The sequence below is a fragment of the Rosa rugosa genome, chromosome 6 (genome assembly GCF_958449725.1).
Source record: "Rosa rugosa chromosome 6, drRosRugo1.1, whole genome shotgun sequence".
NCBI classification, from domain to species: domain Eukaryota; kingdom Viridiplantae; phylum Streptophyta; class Magnoliopsida; order Rosales; family Rosaceae; genus Rosa; species Rosa rugosa.
In genome coordinates, this window is record NC_084825.1 from 27,386,674 (window position 1) to 27,408,082 (window position 21,409).

The 21,409-nt window shown below is 36.5% G+C and overlaps 1 protein-coding gene and 2 pseudogenes across 1 annotated transcript; 1 reads left to right on the top strand and 2 right to left on the bottom strand.

Moving 5' to 3' along the window:
• Positions 1–2,869: 2,869 nt before the first annotated feature.
• On the bottom strand, positions 2,870–6,373 carry LOC133713920 (cucumisin-like). The gene is made up of 9 exons (XM_062139947.1): positions 6,215–6,373; positions 5,861–6,062; positions 5,477–5,720; positions 4,856–5,366; positions 4,654–4,757; positions 4,171–4,404; positions 3,985–4,096; positions 3,668–3,866; positions 2,870–3,529 (listed from the first exon to the last, which is right to left on the bottom strand). The coding sequence occupies exons 1-9, from the start codon at positions 6,305–6,307 to the stop codon at positions 3,000–3,002; spliced, it is 2,229 nt and encodes a 742-aa protein (XP_061995931.1). The 5' UTR covers positions 6,308–6,373; the 3' UTR covers positions 2,870–2,999.
• A 619-nt stretch (positions 6,374–6,992) lies between these two features.
• LOC133716509 (uncharacterized) lies at positions 6,993–10,630 on the top strand (annotated as a pseudogene).
• A 5,801-nt stretch (positions 10,631–16,431) lies between these two features.
• LOC133717505 (cucumisin-like) lies at positions 16,432–20,026 on the bottom strand (annotated as a pseudogene).
• Between the last annotated feature and the right edge of the window lie 1,383 nt (positions 20,027–21,409).

The following is a 21,409-nucleotide window of genomic DNA, read 5'->3' on the forward strand; positions in this document are numbered from 1 at the left end:
AGACAGTCCACTCTCATCCAATCCCTTGTAACAAACGTGCCCTTAATTGTATGTTCGCAATTGTACAACACAAAAATATGACATCATCATCTTTAACAGAACTATATATAGAAGGATTTTGACAAGGACATTGTTATATATTCATGGGAGAGGATGAAAAGAGGACTATTGATAAGGATGGCAATGGGGCGGGTTGGGGATGGGGATCACAATACCATCCCCATCTCCAGGGTAATTCTCCACCCCCATCCCAGCCCCAATCCCCAATAAATATATATTGGGGATTCCCCGTCCCCATCCCCACTGGGGACGAAGCCTCCAAACCCACCCAAATCCCCAATAAGAATTTAAAAAATAGAATAAATTTTTTCTCATATTGCCTTTTTTAAATCAAAATCTACAACAAGTAAAATTAAAACATGATTAAATTCATAAATCATAATTCCGTGAGTGCAAAAGTCAAATACCATTAAAGTAAAAGTGTAGCAATTAAAGTAAAGTAGTAAATGTATATATTTGTGATTTATATTATAATAAATATATATATATATATATATATATATATATATATATATAAATTAAAATATATAAAAATTAAATATATGTATATATCATTGGGGCGGGTTTGGAGATGGAGATCATAATACCATCCCCGCCCCATCCCCGATCTTAGATAGCGGGGATTGGGGATCTCCATCCCCATTCCCCATTTGTCCCCTAATTATCCACCCATTAGGGGCGGGTATCCAACGGAGCTCCGCCCCGCTGGGGATTTTTGTCATCCCTAACTATTGATTTGGTGTTTAAATGCAACTTACGCGTAATAAAGGTTTGAAGAAGGGTGGTGCTATTCACACACCCTTTTTAATTTTCAATTTCTTTAATTCAATATTTTTTTATAAATTATTCTAACTACCCTCCCTTATAAATCTGTTTTTTTTTTTTTTTTTCTTTTTTTCTATTTAGCAATTCGATTATGTATCAAATATGATTATATATAATGAATCATTTTTTTTACCTATAAATGAAGGAAAAATAATACGTTTATTAAGTTAAATGATCTGTATTATTAGACAAAGAATATGCTAGTTCCCAGATAATCACCTTCACCCAACTAAATCCAAATTGTAAAGTCTGTCCTCATACTTTGTAAAATACCAAACTCAATGCTTGTTTGTTTATGACTCTTAATCCAGGTGCATCATCCTCAGGTAAAAAAAATAAAATAAAAATATGGAATCAGCGTTTTATCCACTTTAGCCACAAGGTTCTACACTGCAGCTTATGATGTACAAAAAAATTAGAGATGCTCTACATAATATTGAATGCAACGAGTTGCAATCTTCGTGTGGAGACAAAATTATGTTCTACTAGCATAATATAGTAGAACAAATCATGTTTATAATCATAAGGCCATCATTATTAGGCCGTTGTAAAGTTATATAATTGCTCAATGGATTCAAATACATCAAATAATTTCAGTTAGAATCTTATCAGGAATAATGAATTCAAAGGGGCTCGAATGATCACTGAACATTTTTTTTTTCCTTCCCATGTCGCCATTGCAAATCAAATGCAAAATTTTCTCAAAAGATGGGTCTAAAATTTCTTGTTCTACCATGATTAAACTTCAAAGGATCATATTAGAGAAATAGAATGACTATGCTAAAGAAGTTGTTGATGAAAAAGAAAAGAGGGAATCGAAAAGAGTTTTGAAATCCTCTGTGTATGCGGGAAAATAAAGATTTAGGATTTAAGAATGATTGACTTGTCAAATAGAAAAAATAAAAAGAAACATGATTATAAGGAAGGGTAGTTAGGGTAATTTTTAAAAGAAAATTGAATTAAAATAATAGTAAAATGGAGGGGGTATGTGAATAGAGAAAAATGGTGTGTAAATATATATATATATATATATATATATATATATGCTAAGGATATCCTTAACTTAGCTTACGGTACGGATTTCCATATTTTGACCACTTTTAGATCACATATTCACATCTTAAACATTTAGTTTTTAGATATATATATATGAGTAGATCACTTTTGCAAATTTTTCAGCAAAATTGATGATCGTTAAGGCATCCTAAACTGCAATTTACACGAACGGTTCAGGTTAGACAGATTCGGTTCGTTCGTGTAAATTGCAGTTTTGGATGTCTTAACGATAATCAATTTGGCTGAAAATTTGCAGAGATGATCTATACATTAGGATCTAAAAACTGAACAGTTAAGATGTAAATATGTGAACGAAAAATTGTCAAAATATAGAAATCCGTACCGTAAGCTAAGTTAAGGACCTCCTTAGCATATAAGGACTATATATATATATATATATATATATATCAGTCCAGCTACACTAAGGATGTCCTTAGTTTTTCTTAGGTACGAATTTCTGGTTTTCACCCACTTTCCGATCAAATTTTCACATCTTAACCATTCAGTTTTTAGGTCCTAATGTATAGATCACCTCTGCAAAATTTCAGCCAAATTGGTGATCATTAAGGCATCCAACACTGCAAATTACAACAATGTAAACGAACGGTTCCGGTTCGACAGATTCGGTTCGTTCGTGTAAATTGCAGTTTTGGACTCCTTAACGATCACCAAATTGGCTGAAATTTTGCAGAGGTGATCCATACATTAGGACCTAAAAACTGAACGGTTAAGATGTGAAAATGTGATCGGAAAGTGGGTGAAAACAGTAAATCCGTTCCATAAGAAAAACTAAGGACATCCTTACCTGAGAAAAATCCTATATATATATATATATATATATATATATATATATATATATATATATATATATATATATAAAAGATCTACCACTAGTGTATATGTAAAGATCTTCATACAATTATGTGGATACTCAAAAATGTTTTTATCTAATTAACAGTACATATACATATAAATTGACAAATATAGACTTGAAGCACTCTCCAAATTTAGCATTTTCTTTCGCTTACGTTTCAATTCTCACACCCCTAGCCTCTTGATTAAACTGTAACATAGACAACAATCGGGCTCCTGACTTGAAAATCACCATTATCCCACACCAAAGATGCAGAAACTATATTTGATTTCTCAATCAACCCTTTTACTATAACAACAAAAGATTTCTTCTGGCCGAGAGATGTGAATGATAGCACATTTGGATTCACATTGATTTCGAGTCCTGATGGAGCCACCACTTTAGCTCTGTATGTGGAATTTGACGATCCAACATTAGTGACAGTCCTATGGAAGACCCCATTGATGAATTCTGGATCCTTGATTGAAAGAGCAAAAGAAGGATAGTTCAGGTCATTGGCTGTTTCATTATTAGATTTTGATGAGCACCTACTCTTGTCGCCGGTTATGATTTCCAATAGTTTGCCACTGTATCCTTGTGAACACAAAAAATATAAGTAGTCTTGTTCATCAAGATCGTATACCAAACCAGGATATGGAGCCCTAGAAGGGTTTAGTAGGCCAGCTCCATATGCGAATTCAGCGTGCGGGCTAGTTTTGGCACTCATAGGTTTAGCTGCGAAAGATTGGAAATACACAAGAATGGTTAGGTCTTTTCTTTCGTGGTCCGATAACTAGTCCAATATTCAGCAACATAACAGTACTATCCCTACAAGAGATCAAAAACTATTCTTTGCAAATTACACAAACAAACCTGTAGTGATGAGAGCCGATTGAATAGCAGCCGGTGACCATTTAGAGTGAAATGATTTGACGTATGCAGCTGCGCCTGCAGCATGAGGGCACGCCATTGATGTCCCACTATCCAAATTATATTCAGTTCTGCTATCACCAACTACCAGTTGGTGATCATATGCTGCTAGAATGTGAGTACCTGGAGCTGCTAAATCTGGCTGCAAGGCCATATATAACTATTAAATATGTTTTGCTTCATCACTTGCAATATCATTCCACGTGCTAGAGTCTAGATATATAATTAAGATTTCATTACGATCTAATCAAGCTAGTCACCTTGAGAATGTTAGGATTCATCGGATTTGGACCCCTTGACGAGTAGGAGGGCACGTATGGAGCCAATACATCATTAATCTCTTCACTTTTGAAAATAGTTGCAATTGGGTTCCTATAAAGATCAAGATTAACATGCATATTGTAATATCGATGGTTAATTAAGCTTCTCCTTAGTTCTTGAATTACCTTGTTTCGCTTATGTATTTGTAAATTTTGCTGTTTTCTTCCAATCCGACGTGAGATGCAGGCAGGGGAAAAGGGCCAACCAGCTCCTCGGCAACTTTTACGCCCGTCAGAATAACTCCGGTTGCACCACCCTCTATGGCCCCATACCCATCCCCACTGCCATCGGGGCCTCTATCGCAAAGCACAATTTTACCTCTGATCGAATCATCTTTTAAGCTATTTGTGGAACAGAACCTGTAATTAATTTAGTAACATCAAATATCAAACAAGATACCTTATGTAGTTTTATGAATGGTCACATTTTGATGACATAAAATCTAATACATGATGTGTGGATGATAATTAGGGTCAGCTTCAATATATTGAACAACAATAACCAATTAAGTTAGAAACAATATTTACCCTTTTTTTTTTTTAGCAGAGAATATTTACCCGAGCTTAACAAGTCTTTAATGGATGACGTCCTAATTGAAATGTCAATACCTTGACATAGTCGCGTTACCACCTTCTGTTGTATTAGGTGCGTCTCCACCATATATTAAAGGATAGAATTTACCCTGGAGGTCATGTATGTTTGGTAATAGTCCCTGACAATTAATATACAAGCAAAACTTACTATAGTTAAAATGTAGAGAGTACTAATTAATTGTGAGTAGTAGTTGCGAAGCTAGATTTAATTAATTACCTCATAGACTTTTCCGTTCCCCAATTGAACTTTGGTGATGAACTGACGGTTTATGGTGGTAGCAGCCACAGAAAGCAACCACGGTGCAAAGTTTATCACAGTTCTTTTTTTCGGACCTTCGTTACCACTGCAAGTTGAAACTAGTATCCCCTTTCTGGTAGCGTGAAATGCCCCAATTGCAACTCCGCTTCGAAAATAATCATTTGGAACTTTGCTTGCAATGGAAGCAGAGATTATATCGACACCGTCAGCAACGGCGTCATCGAATGCCGCTAGAATGTCAGCATCTGAACAACCGTTCTTCCAGCATGCTTTGTACACCGCAATATGTGCTGATGGCACCCCTCCTCTTGCGTTTCCAAACCCTAAACCATTTATGCTCGTATTTCTCACTATGTTCCCAGCTGCTATTGATGCGCAATGGGTTCCATGACCTTCAGAGTCTCTTGGAGACTCAAGTTCTTCTTCAAAGGATCCCAAATGACGGTAATACCGTGCTCCGATAATTTTACTGTGCCGAGATAATAAATTATAAATTCATATAAGTACAAAGAGTACGTTATTTATTTACATGCAAGTTAGTATGATGAGTGTTTTATATGGATAAATTCATTAGCATACTTGTTACAAGTAAAGTTGTTATTGCCTTGACATATGCCTTTCCATTTCTTGGGTGGAGGACCAAAACCAACATCAATAAAGCTGTGCGATTCTGGCCAAATTCCAGTGTCGATCACACCGATAATGATATCTTTTTCAAGGTTGCTTCTTTTAACTGTTTCTGGAAACTCAAGGAAGTTCCATGACTTTGTTGTTTTGACGCTCATTTGTTTGCTTGGGAAGACAGACACTACACCATCCATTCCTGTATACATACATTGGATCATATATTTTAACACATACGTACATAAATTGTAGTATTTATACGTACGTACACTATGTCATCCATTCTCGTACGAGTACTAGTAATATTTATTCAAGGGAAGGTAGGGTTGCAGAGAATACCAGCCAGTTTTTGTGCTTCTTGTTCTGTGAGCATTGCAGCAAATCCATGGAAACTTCTCTTGTAGCTGTGAAGAAGAAGAGCTTCATGTGCAATATTATTATTAATGTTGTTGTCAACTACGTCTCTTAGAATATTCACATGAAGATCAGGTGTTATTGGCACCCCGTTCTTTGGCTTGTCGCCCATATACACAATATAAGCCTGCATCCAATTACAAGACCAATTGACTTTAAGTAATACGAAGCTTTGCAAGATTGACACAAAGTGATCTGATTGAAATTTTACATATTAAATGTATAAGCTAATATTAGTTAATTTTGCTGAATATGACTAATAGAACTTGGGAGATATACCTTTCGGGCATCCTGAGCAGCTGAGTGAGTAACATGAACAAGAAGTAAAATACTGCTAATGAGGCTGAGAAGGAGAAACCATCGAAGAGCCATGCTATTACTATATGTATGGTGCTACTAGAGTCTATAAAGGACAGTGCTTTTATCCAAGAACTTCAACATGTTTTTATAGCAGGACAACATCAAGCAAACATAATTAAGAATGTAAGCTAGCCTCTTTTACAATTTAGGACGCGTGTAATGATTTCAGAACAATAGTAAATATCATGGATGTCATAAGGAATTGGAGAAACTCAAAAGCGGTTCTTAATGCGAAATTGTTGCAACAAAACTTTGGGCATGTTGACCATTTTCTATCCACAAATAACAAAGATTGAAATTTCAATAGAGAACAGCTCATATAAGATAGAGATAAATCTACGTTTATTGAAAGTTAATAGGTTTAATATATAATAGTTAGCTTTTGGAACCAGCAAAAAACTATATGATTTATTTAAAAAAGAAGAAAAAATTTTGTATAGGTATAGCTATGGTATTGTCATATTTGTCTTGCTTAAATTGATTTCAAAGAAATGGTCAATTAGTTTAATTTTAGGAAAATTATTTCTCAACAACCAATCAGTCTTCTTACAACTCTAAGTTAGGTTTTGTTCTCTAATGGTCTTTTTCTGTTCATTTTTTTTAACTATTTTACCCTCTCCCCTTTTGTCACATAGAACGAGAGAGGGAGAGAGGGAAACGTCATCAGAGAGCTTGCTGAAGTTTGCCGGAGAGGTCGATGGCTGTCGGAGGTCACCGGAGAGGTTGCCGAAGTTCTCAAAGGTCATCGGAGAGGTTGCTGGACATCTCACCAAAACTTTTATTGACCCTCTGATTTAGTGCTCAAGTGCAACTTACGCGCAACAAAGACATGGTCATCAAAGAATTGAGAAATATTTAAACCCGGAAATATCGTATCTTGGGGATCTTGAGTTAACTCCAATCCAATAGTTTATGGGTCACAAAAATCACTCACTAAACTAAAAATAAAATTGGAAAATGGCTTAGGTCTCCCAAAGCCTAAAAGTAGCCAAGAACATACACTACTAGAATTATGCTCATAGACATCATGACAATTAAATCGGTGAGAAATACACGCGATGTAAAACAATGTCATTAACATCGATTCCTCAAAAACCGATTTCTATGCATATTACTAACATCGGTTTTGAAATTAGCCGGTGACAAAACTTTTGTTTGAATTTTGAGAAAAACGCTGAGCGGCTAAGTTAAAAAATTTTAAAGAAGCGCGGGGGAGGAAAATGAGATTCCCACACTTAGACATATTTGGACTAACATTGACTTCAGCTAGCCCTAACACTATTCGACCAAACCTCCATTTTCTCCTTCGTTCTCCTCCTCCTCCTCCGACAAAAACTGACCTCGCATTCTTCGTTCTTCGCCTCCGACCACAACCCTCCTCCTCCTCTCCGTTCTCCGGCTACAATCACAACCCGACCCTCCTCGTCCTCCTCCTTTTCCGCCTCAGACCAGCGCCTCTGCTCGAAGACGGTGAAGAGAATCAACCTCTTCGTTCTCCGGCCGCCTCCGACCACAACCCTCCTCCTCGTCTTCATTCTCCGGCTACAATCACAACCCGACCCGCCTCGTCCTCCTCCTTTTCCGCCTCGGACCAGCTCCTCTTCTCGAAGACGGTGAAGAGAATCAGAGATCGAGGTCGACCTTTTGGAGAAAATTTGAGCTTTTTGTCATAGGTAATTGACAAATTTGTTCAATGCATGTCTTCGAAGGATTTGTGAGTCCTTAATTCACTGATCTGATTTTGTTTCTTATTTTGCTTCCAAGGATTTGTGTTTCATCTACCGAAGCTTTGTGGGCTGCATTAGAGCTTTCTGGGCATTCAGGTTCTGAGCTTTCTGGGCATTCTCCATATCTGGTTTGCTCTCTCTCGATTCTTCTCATTGTTTGTGATTGATTTTGGTGGGAAATTTTTGCACTTTTGTTGAGTTATAGGTTTTGGGTTTTGCAGAAGAGGCTTCGAACTGTGTTATCTAGTCATGAAGGTTTCTGTAGCCAGGGCTTTGATGTTACTGTACTTGAAAATGATAGTCTTGATGATGTGGGTATCCATGGTAATCATCAACTTCTGTTTTTTTTTTGCTTTGCATTTTTGTTACTTTTTGGATTTTGGAATCTGAGTTATGCTGATCATGCATGTTTTTCACTTGCATGTTTTTACTGAAGTTGGTTTTACCAATACTTTTAACTTTGTTGGATTCTGATATATTATGATACTGCTGTTTTAGGTTATTGGTATCCCTACAGGAATATATTCAGCCTTGTTGATGAGCTAGAGATTACCCTTCACTAACTGGACTAAGTTTGCGCAATATTCAGCTGGGGGATTGGAGGTAATCAACACCTTTTTTGTAGTGGCATTTCTTGCTTACAATGTGATTTGGATTGATTTTAAAGGCTTTGAGATGTGTTAACACTGGCAAGAATGTTCTGCAGGTTGAATTTCCGGTATTTCGAGACCTTCCTCAGTTGCCAACTCCATTAGGAACCTTGTACTATTCACAGGTATATATTATTCGCTCACCCTCTTATGTGCCATTTCTAATTCCAGTGGAAAAGTTAGCAGCCTTTTGGTGATGAATGAGACGGTATAATGTGCATTTTGTGCAGTTTGTTCAGTTTCCGTTGGTTGATAGATTAACTTCACTTCCTTTAACGGCTGCAGGTATAGTTTCCCTGCTTGGTTTTAAACTTTCAATGCCTAATGAGCAACCAATTATTTGTTGAAGAATATTGTATAAAATCCTAGTGAATTCTGTTACTCATACATCTTCTATCAAAATGTTACTCAATTGTTTTATTTGGAAAGGCAAAAACTGATTGCGGCGTAGAGTTGCTTGTAGTGTGTGTTGAGGAAATTTTTGAAGGCATTTCATCTAATTCTTGTGAGTCATGCACTTCCCAACTCATAAGTGCATATTCTTTGCAGTAATTGACTTTGACAATACTGATACCGCCTGGAGAAAATATGACTCAAGTAAGGATCTCTATCACTAGAAGTAAGTTTCAGCATTTGGGTTAATAATTATCACATATGTCTGAATAAACAGAAGTTATTAAGAGGTTTTACTGGTAGTTATTTCAAGGGAGCTCTTTACGCAGTTTGGCTGCTCACAAAAGCTTTATCAGAAAGTCCTAGCACCATTGCTTCAAGTGGGTCTGTTTGCACCAGCAGAACAATGTAGTGCTGCTGCTACTCTAGGCTTGCTATCCTACATCCTTGCTTACCAGGTTTGATAGTTTTCTTAAGTGTTCAGAATTATTTATAAAGCTCTCACATACTATTAGTATTATCTTAGTGGAGGCTGACTAATAGTCATAGGAGTCCATAATGAGTTTTTGACATCAAATTCTACCATCTTTGGAAAATAAAGACCGCAGCAAACTATCACTCTTGGAAAAAAAAAAAAAAAAAATCATGACTCTCATAAAGTATCCTCTCTGAAGTCCTATGATATATTCCTTATTCCAAATACCACACAAGTCTCTACTTTACCTGTACAGGATTTCCCCATAATGAGATTTCTAGTACACTTAGCATGGCATTATCACGTCTTTTTTGTTATTGTAATAATTGTATTAAATAAGTCCAATCACTTGTCACTTTTCAATTGTATCTTCTCCTTCCTGATAAATGTAATCGTATATTTTTTTTCAGAAAGATTTTGATCTAGTGTTGTGTCGTGGAACAACTAGGGAAAAGATCTTTAAGCAGTGGATGGAGTCTATGACAACCAAAGGTTGCAAGTTTGAGAAAGGTCTAAGTGTAACAGACCTTTTGTTTAATGAGGAAACTGGCTGTATTTCTGAAGTAGTTTGTGGCAAAGAAATGTATAGTGCTGACGCAGTTGTCCTAGCTGTTGGAATCTCCACGCTTCATAAACTTAATGAAAATAGGTATTTTGTTATTGAATCTCAGAATGTTTTATGCAAATAGCTGTGATCCAATGTTTATTAGAAATCAGGGTTTTTTTTTATTGAAATCAAATCAGTTAGTATTACAAGACAGAATAGTGTTACATTTACAGTGAAACTAGGTTCGTCCTGACTATCATTCACATAGGGAAGTCCACAGATACTAGTTTTAGAGCTCATTTCATGTTTAAGACTGTGAAGTGCATGTTAGATCTTAAATTAACCCTAGCTATTCCTGCTATTTCTACCTTAATTGGCAGTACTTGAGTTCTGTATAGTGCAGTGTTGTGTACGAGGGAGGAATTTGTCAAGGTCTCGAACCTGGCTACCATTGATGTACTCTCCATTAAGCTCTGGGTCAATAGGAAGGTGAGTAGAGGAAGTTTAATTTTTAATTTTAACATCACTATCTAGCTTGTCTAAATGACTCTTCTCTACATTTTAACCTTTTCTCCTAATGTGAACTGGGGAATTTTACGAGATTCCTATGAGCCAAACGAAACTGAGCATGTCCTTTGATTCTAGCTTTTATTTCTACCATGCTTTAGATTTCAATTATGGTTCTAATACCTACTACATGTACACTTATTGCAAGCTTGGAATATTGCTGGAAGAGTTCCGAATGAAAACCTTGATATTGATGATTGGATTTCTTCAGAAGAGCCATCGGATATCTACATTTTCGGGTCAGTACTTTCTATCTTCCTTTTCATAATCAACCTAAGCACATACTTTCAGTACTTTCTATCCCAGAAAGGTATAGTTAAGTTAACCAACAGATTGTGTTATGGATGCTAGGATAGGAATGTCTTGTAAGGTCAATGTCTTTTTGTCTTTCCCTTTTCCTTTCCTTTCTTTCCTTCTGTTTTTCTTGTTATAGCTAATTGTTCATTTCATTTCATTTTATTTGCAGGTGAAAACAGAAGAACAAATGGGATATAAGTATGGCGAGGCTTGCTTTCGTTTATGTTTCTAGTATTATGTACCATTTAGACTTAAATTTTTGTGTTATTTCGACATGTTATGCATAGAAATACTTGGGATGTTGTTATGTACTTTGAGCATCAATATTGATCAAAATTTATTTACTTACGATATGTATTCTCATTAGATTTCCTAGCAATAGTTACAAGTCAGTTTATAACTATAAAAATGGAGTCATATAAGAACTAATACATCAGTTCTAAAAGAAAAAATTGATGTTCCATTAGCCAGTGGATAACAAAATATTAAGTAAGAAACGATGTAACACAATCTAATGAACATCGACTTATTAAGTAAGAAACGATGTAAAACAACGCAATGGACATCGACTTATTAAGTAAGAAACGATGTAAAACAACGCAATGGACATCGATTTATTAAATGAAAAACGATGTCTAGTATAAGTATAAACATCGGTGTCAACCTCAAAAACTGATGTTTAATATAAGTTTGGACATCACTTCGTAAAAGGAAACGATGTTTAACATAATAATGAACATCGGTCAAGTAATACAAAAGAATGTAGATTCAATCTTAAATAGTGTGATATATGGCAAGTACCCGTAAAGTTTATAAATAGCAGGCAAATTTCAAAAATACCGATGTGTAAGAATATATTACACATCGTTTCTAGAGTGAGTAACGATGTTAAAATGAATACTAGTGCTATTGGACCTATATTTCGTTAAGCATTAAATGCATAAATATGAAGGTTTAACAATATCTAAAAACACCAATTTGTGATCATAATAGCAGTTTAACATCGATTATAGAATCTAATCCGATGTTTATTGTAGTATGGGACATCGGTTTTTAACCGATGTCTATTTTTTGGCGATCTTTTACATCACCCACTAACACATGTGTACAATTTTTTTTTTACATCGGTTTCTGGCCGATGTATATGAGAAAAATTCTAGTAGTGATACCAAAATAAATTGGTAGGCTCAAAACCTTATGGTACTTACAATGAAAAATGTGAGCAAATATTTGGAGGAATCAATTTTTAGTTTCGTAAATTAAAAACTATGAAATTAAAATTTGCAAAAAGTAAAGTGCTAGAATTTAAACGCTTGCAAAACTATGACAGAAATTGGGCACTAAGGCGTCCATGCTAGCAATCATTTACCATGACAATACAATTTTGGCACATAACAAAAGGGAAATGGTCACAATCTCCAACTCTAAGCTGGACTAGGGCTTAGAATGATAATGTAAATCCGGACTAGGGCATTTGCATTCTCAAAGTACAAAAATAATGTAAATCCGGGCTAGGGCATTCACATTCTCATCACACACACATTAAGACCGGACTAGGGCTCCTAACATGCATATAATGACATTATGTTCAATTTGTAGAGATTAACATTTTGCTCATGACAACATGCTCACTCATAAAATTAAGCCAATAATTAAATGAATTTAATGATGAAGACAAGAACCAGTCATAAAATTGGCTAATTTCTATATCAAAGTCTCATAAAAAATTACGCAAAGTCATGAACAAAAACCAAAACACACTTTCATTAAGCACCAAAAATTAATGTCATTATATGGTAAAAATTGCTAGGCCTTCAAGCCCTATACCCAAATAAGAAACTACTCACAATCCATCAACATATCTACAGTGAAATTCATCAATTACAATAAATTAAAGCATGAAAAGAGGGAGAGACCAACACTAATCAATGATGAAAGTGAGCATGACTAGCTTGGAATTATACTCTCTCTTGTACCTAAACCGGATCTTTAACAAAATGATGAAATTCGATTGAGGAATGGTGATGAACTAATGACAGAAAATGGGTTGTGGTGATAGAGATAGAGAACAAGGCGGTGGTCGGCTATAGCTCAAAGAGAGAGGAAGCGTGGAATTTGTGTGGCTTCCCCTTTTTGTGGCCGAGAGAGAAGAAGAAAACGATCATGGTCATGTGCTGCACGTGACCAGAATAGAAAAAAGAAAGGAGAGGAAAAGAAATGGTCTGAACGTCCCACCCTTTAATTAAGCCTAATTGCTAGTGATGATGTCATCATTATTTTTCTTTCCCTTTTTTTTGTGTTTTTTTTCCTTCTTTCTCTTCTCTTCTCAACATAGTTCCACACATATTCTCGGAGGCAATGGGATAACGCTTCACTAATGCCATTGACCACGGTTGACCAGCACCAACTATTTTGTCTTTTTGTCGAAAACTTCGAATTGCTCCATTTTCATGTCATTTTCTCTTGATTTCCACAACTTCGCTTATTATCTATAAATAAATCAAAATAGATTAATTACCTAATAATTAACTTAAAAATGAGCTTAATTCTAGTACTTAGAGTGCAATTACGTGTATAGAAATACGTGTAATCAAATACTCATTTATCATTAAGCACCCATTTTGGTACTATGTGGCGACGCAATTGGCATATAAACTGTGCACCAAGATATGATTAAGTACAAGATATCAGGTTCGTATCTAGTCACTAGTTGTGATGCAGCAAAATGTTGGGTGGTTGTGGGTCGTAGACGAGTAAGTACGCCTGCATGCAAAATTGCATAACCCTAAGCAGAAATAGGGAGATTAGTGTGCATTACCAATGTCTTAACGACCATTTGAAGTCTCTTAATGGTGGCTTCTACGAGACCATTTTGGGTGTGTACATGAGGAATTGGATCCTCAACATTGATCTCAATGAACATACAATAATCATCGAAATTCTTCGATGTAAACTCTCCACATTGTCAAGGCGAATTGACTTAATAGGATGATCCGGGGGTGAGCCCATAGATGAATAATATGTGCTAGGAGTTTAGCATATGCAGCATTGCATTTGGACAAAAGCACCACATGTGACCAGTGTGTCGACGCGTCAATCAATACCATAAAATATCTAAATGGTCCGCAAGGTGGTTGAATAGGTCTACAGATATCTCTTTGGATTCTATGTAAAAACAGAATGAGTTCTTTCGTATCCTTTGATGGGCCGTAGAGATAACCAATGAGCGAGGATTTTGGTTGGGTTGGGCGCAATGATTAGCGTCGAAAGCATAATGGGATGTGTTAGTATAAGAATTTTATGTGTTGGCATTCCCTATACAAAACAATAAGCTATTGGAACATAAGATGAAGACCCACAACTGATCTTTGTGAAGCTCTTAAAGTTAAATCATTTGTTGCATATCATAGCATCCTTATTTTTTGATTATGTGTTGTCGGGATTAATAGTTCTATGTCAATCCCGACCATGTCTAAGTGGTGTCAATGCATTTTTATCAATAATTTCCAAAGGAGGACGTCTTGATGGTCAAGACTACCATTTACTGATGATTTGTTGGGTCGCATATTAATTGTTTTTAATTGAATAAATATGCATATCTTTTTATTAGGATAAAATCAGTTTTCATTGCATAATATATTTTAGGAATAATACTTTCCTAATTGAAGTCAATTAGGTTTAGAATTTTAATCATCCGAGATTTTCTAAGTCAATAATGCGCATACATGTAGAAGGAAAAATAACGTTTTCATGTGTGCGTTTCCATAGAATATTTTGAGTGTACCTTTCTCATTGAGAGAGTTTTCCATTGCATAGAAAACCTAGAGCTTAAATTGAGAATTGCTAATTTACTTGTTCCATGAAGTAAATTAGCAAGTCACACATGTACTTGCATCTCATTCATACTATAGTGCATATCCAAGTATCTCGCTCGCGAGTTCAGTTGGGTGTTAGTGGCAAATGAAGCATATGTAACAACCAAGGTACGTTAGTGCTATTCATTCAAGGAGATGAAGGGAGAGAGTTCAAAAGGTGAAGGTGAAGAACAACAAGGTGGTGATTAAGCAACTGTCTAGAGGAGTCTAGTTAGAAATAGCCGAGCTCAGAGCTATTCGTGTTGGTTGTAAGTCTATATGTGCTTGTTCATATTCACTTAGTACATTGCTTTTCATTTGCCATTCACGAGTTAAGGCATGCATTTTGAGGGTTTTACTGTGTCAGAAAACCTCTTGTGTCTGAGTTTTTTTATTTTCGCTATGGTTGTTGAATGTATGTTGCTCTCTTCACGGTTATTTTTGAAAAGTACTAAATTCGGGTCGCATGGATTGAGAAAACGTCTGCAATCCCCCTTACTGTAGTTTGGTAATTTTATTCAAGTTAAAATTGAGCATAATTTTTATCTAAGCCTATTCACCCCCCCTCTAAGCTTAAACGATATCCATCCTAGTAATTTCAGGATATGATGATGCCACTTTTTGGTGTCAAGAATGGAGTTGGACCGTAGGAAGATGGTGGCGGCGACAACCTAGGGAAAGGCAGTGGATGGCGGCAGCGACGGTTTGAGGGCTCCCATGAATCAACTTTTGATTGTTGCTTCTCGTAGCTTGAAAGAATGGATGTCCATGTGAAGTCTGTAGTATACGAATCATCATATCACGACTAGGATGTCCTACTCAATTGTGGTAAAGCCAATATGTGTTTGAATTTCATAGGTCATCTCTTATGACATTGTTAGATTTGATAGCTCGAATAGTGGTGACATAAAGTTTACTTGACAGACACATAAGTTTCTCTAAAATAAGGGAGGCTCCATCATTTCCCTCATCTTTTATTTGGGATACAAAAATGCTATTCTAATGTATAAAGGCTATGCTAGTATACAAGAGACTATTCTAGTTGTACAAAGAGGCTATTCATGAAGCAACTTGGTGAGGCCAGGAGGGTGGCTTCCCAGTGAGGTCTTGGCCGGCTTCCACCATAACTAAGTAGCTAGTATGTTGATCTTCGGGATCTAAGTCAAGGTCTGGCCCCACCATGACTCGTGGGCCCACTAAGAATGAGTCAATTATTCTTGTTGACATAACTATGCTAGAGGCATACTCAACACGAAGGCAAGGTAATCTGAAGTTACACAAGCATTTAGAATATAAAACCCTTAACACTTTTACTAACTTACCATCGAAGTCCCTTTGACCAGTACCACACCAATAGTCTCTCACAAAGGGTTTCAATAGTCTTTTCTTATTATGTAGGTAAAGAGGTCGACAAAGTAGGCGAGTTTCCAGCGCAACAATCATCACTTTCTCCATTTGCGCATAAACTACAACTTTCATTTTCCAATGCACCACCACTTACTGCGATCATTCATAACTCTCTTGGCCTTGTTATAATATTACATTTTCATTGTAGGGCAAGCATTACTTGAACACACACACACACACGTGTGTGTGTGTGTGTTCTGCCAATATCTACCACTAGTGTATATGTAAAGATCTTCATATAATTATGTGCATACTCAAAGATATTTTTATTTAATTAACAGTACAAATACATATAAATTGACAAATATACACTTAAAGCACTCTCCAGATTTAGCATTTGCTTTCGCTTACATTTTAATACTCACACCCCTAGCCTCTTGATTAAACTATAACATGGATAACAATCGGGCTCCTGACTTGGAAAGCACCATCATCCCACACCAAAGATGCAGAGACTATATTTGATTTCTCAATTGACCCTTTTATTGTAACAACAAAAGACTCCTTCTGCCCGAGAGATGTGAATGATAGCACACTTGGATTCACATTGATTTTGAGTCCTGATGGAGCCACCACTTTAGCTCTGTATGTGGAATTCGACGATCCAACATTAGTGACAGTCCTATGGAAGACCCCATTAATGAATTCTGGATCCTTGATTGAAAGAGCAAAAGAAGGATAGTTCAGGTCATTGACTATTTCATTATTAGATTTTGATGAGCAGCTACTCTTGTCCCTGGTTATGATTTCCAATAATTTGCCACTGTATCCTTGTGAACACAAAAAATATAAGTAGTCTTGTTCATCAAGATGTATACCAAACCAGGATATGGAGCCCTAGAAGGGTTTAGTAGGCCAGCTCCATATGCGAATTCAGCGTGCGGGCTAGTTTTGTCACTCATAGGTTTAGCTGCGAAAGATTGGAAATACACAAGAATGGTTAGGTCTTTTCTTTCGTGGTCCGATAACTAGTCCAATATTCAGCAACATAACAGTACTATCCCTACAAGAGATCAAAAACTATTCTTTGCAAATTACACAAACAAACCTGTAGTGAATAGAGCCGATTGAATAGCAGCCGGTGACCATTTAGAGTGAAATGATTTGACGTATGCAGCTGCGCCTGTAGCATGAGGGCACGCCATTGATGTCCCACTATCCAAATTATACTCAGCTCTACTGCCGCCACCAATCGGTTGATGATCATATGCTGCTAAAATGTGAGTACCTGGAGCTGCTACATCTGGCTGCAAGGCCATATATAACTACTAAATATGTTTTGCTTCATCACTTGCAATATCATTCCACGTGCTAGAGTCTAGATATATAATTAAGATTTCATTACGATCTAATCAAGCTAGTCACATTGAGAATGTTAGGATTCAACGGATTTGGACCCCTTGACGAGTAGGAGGGAACGTATGGAGCCAAAACATCATTAATCTCTTCACTTTTGAAAATAGTTGCAGTTGGGTTCCTATAAAGATCAAGATTAACATGCATATTGTAATATCGATGGTTAATTAAGCTTCTTCTTAGTTCCTAAATTACCTTGTTTCGCTTATGTATTTGTAAATGTGGCTGTTTTCTTCCAATCCGACGTGAGATGCAGGCAGGGGAAGAGGGCTAACCAACTCCTCGGCAACTTTTACGCCCGTCAGAATAACTCCAGCTGCAATACCGTCTATGGCCCCAGACCCATCCTCACTGCCACCGGGGCCTCTATCGCAAAGAACAATTTTACCTATGATCGAATCTTCTTTTAAGCTATTTCTGGAACAGAACCTGTGATTAATTTAGTAACATCAAATATCAAACAAGATACACCTTATACAGTTTTATAAAAGGTCACATTTTGATAACATAAAATCTAAAACATGATGTGTGGATGATCATTAGGATCAGCTACAATATATTGAACAACAATAACCAATTAAGTTAGAAAAAATATTTATCTTTTTTATTTGGTAGAGAGTATTTACCGGAGCTTAACAAGTCCTCAATGGATGACGTCCTAATTGAAATATCAATACCTGGACATAGTCGCGTTAGAACCTTCTGTTGTGCTAGGTGCGTCTCCGCCATATATTAAAGGATAGAATTTACCCTTGAGGTCATGTATGTTTGGTAAAAGTCCCTGATAGTTAATATACAAACAAATTTACCAGTTAGAAATGTATAGAGTATTAATTAGTTGTGAGTAGTATAGTTGCGAAGCTACATTTAATTAATTACCTCATAGATTTTACCGTTACCCAATTGAACCTTGGTGATGAACTGACGGTTTATGGTAGTAGCAGCCACAGAAAGCATCCACGGTGCAAAGTTTGACAAAGTTTTCTTTTTCGGACCTTCGTTACCACTGGCCGTTGAAACTAGTATTCCATTTCTGGTAGCGTGAAATGCCCCAATTGCAACTCCGCTTCGAAAATAATCATTTGGAACTTTGCTTCTAATGGAAGCAGAGATTATGTCGACACCATCAACAACGGCATCATCGAATGCCGCTAGTATGTCAGCATCTGAACAACCGTCCTTCCAGCATACTTTGTACACCGCAATATGTGCTGATGGCACCCCTCCTCTTGCGTTTCCAAACCCTAAACCATTTATGCTCGTGTTTCTCACTATGTTCCCAGCTGCTATTGATGCGCAATGGGTTCCATGACCTTCAGAGTCTCTTGGAGACTCAACTTCTTTTTCGAAGGATCCTAAATGACGATAATACCGTGCTCCGATAATTTTACTGCCGAGATAATAAATTATAAATTCATATTAGTACAAAGAGTACGTTATCTATTTACATGCATGTTAGTACGATGATTGTCTTATACGGATAAATTCATTAGCATACTTGTTACAAGTAAAGTTGTTATTGCCTTGACATATGCCTTTCCATTTCTTGGGTGGAGGACCAAAACCAACATCACTAAAGCTGTGTGATTCTGGCCAAATTCCACTGTCGATCACACCGATGATGATATCCTTTTCAAGGTCGCTTCTTTTAACTGTTTCTGGAAACTCAAGGAAGTTCCATGACTTTGTTGTTTTGACGCTCATTTGTTCGCTTGGGAAGACAGACACTACACCATCCATTCCTGTATTCATACATTGGATCATATATTTTAACACATGCGTACATAAATTGTAGTATTTATACGTACGTACACTATGTCATCCATTCTTGTACGAGTACTAGTAGTATTTATTCAAGGGAAGGTAGGGTTGCAGAGAATACCAGCCAGTTTTTGTGATTCTTGTTCTGTGAGCATTGCAGCAAATCCATGGAAACTTCTCTTGTAGCTGTGAAGAAGAAGAGCTTCATGTGCAATATTATTATTAATGTTGTTGTCAACTACGTCTCTTAGAATATTCACATGAAGATCAGGTGTTACTGGCACCCCGTTCTTTGGCTTGTCGCCCATATACACAATATAAGCCTACATCCAATTACAAGACCGATTGACTTTAAGTGATATGAAGCTTTGCAAGAATCAAGATCAACACAAAGTGATCTGAATGAAATTTTACATATCAAATGTATATGCTAATATTAGTTAATTTGGCTGAATGTAACTAATATAACTTGGGAGATATACCTTCCGGTCATCCCGAGCAGCTGAGTGAGTAACATGAACAAGAAGTAGAATACTGCTAATGAGGCTGAGAAGGAGAAACCATCGAAGAGCCATACTATAACTATATGTATGGTGCTACTAGAGCCTATAAAGGGTAGTGCTCTCATCCAAGAACTTCAACATGTTTTTATAGCAGGACAACATCAAGCAAACATAATTAAGAATGTAAGCTAGAATCTTTTACAATTTTGGACGTGTGTAATGATTTCAGAACAATAGTAAATATCGTGGATGTCATAAGGAATGGGAAAAACTCACAAGCGGTTCTTAATGCGAAAGTGTTGCAACAAAACTTTGGGATTATTGACCATTTTCTATCCACAAATAACAAAGATTGAAATTTCAATTGAGAAAAACTCATACAAGATAGAGATAAATATGCGTTTATTGAAAGTTAATAGGTTTAATAAATAATAGTTAGCTTTTGGAACCAGCAAAAAAAAAATGATTTATTTAAAACAAGAAAAATTTTAGGTATAGCTATGGTATTGTCATATTTGTCTTACTTAAATTGATTTTAAAGAAATGATCAATTAGTTTAATTTTAGGAAATGTTAAAGTAAAATGACAATTGAAATTGGTCTACTCATTTCATTTCATAGCCCCTTTATATAAGGAAGAAATTACAACGGAAATATTGATTACAATGATGATATTAAATGCTGATTGATCTATCTTTGATGTTGATTGATTGGTAATTACTGATTCCTTGATTCCCTCTTCATCAGTTACTTTGACGAAGGCACATAATGTTATTTTCCTTTAACACTCCCCCTTGTGCCAAGTCAAAGACGAAATGGTGCATGAGTTGTTGCCTCACTAAAAACCTTGCCAAGTAACAATAAAAACCCTGTGGGACAAAAAAAACACCTTGGTCGAAGGAAAAGAGCACAACGCACCTTTTACATTTGAGTATGACATGTGTGTGTTAGACTCCCCCTTACGTCCACACCTCCCCCTGATACTTACATTAATCATGGGAGCTTGGAAAGTCTTCGCATTCCTATGCTTTTCACATGTTTCTCAAATATGGCCTTAGGCAATGATTTGGTGAACAAATCTGCCACATTCTCCCCAGATCTTACTTGATTTACTTGAATCTTGAGGAGGGCCTGTTGTTGCTGATTGTAGAAAAACTTTGGCGATATGTGTTTTGTATTATCACCCTTGATATATCCTAGCTTCATTTGTTCGATGCAAGCTGCATTATCTTCATAAATGCAAGTAGGCTCTTCAGTGGTAGAACTCAAACCACTAGTCCCTCAAATATGTGTGATGATAGCTCTTAACCATACACACTCACGAACCGCCTCATGTAGAGCAATGATCTCTGAGTGGTTTTTTAGGAGGTAGCCACAAGGGTTTGCTTGGTTGATCTCCAGGATATCGCCGTGTTCCCAATGGTGAGTACATAACCAGTTTGGGAACGACCTTTATGTGGGTCAGAGAGGTACCCAGCATCAGCAAAACCAACCAAAACGTTATTTGGCGTTTCGGTGTAGTGAGTGGCGCTTTCGCCATCAACATTTCCTTTAGGGATTGCAGTTCCATTTGCGGTC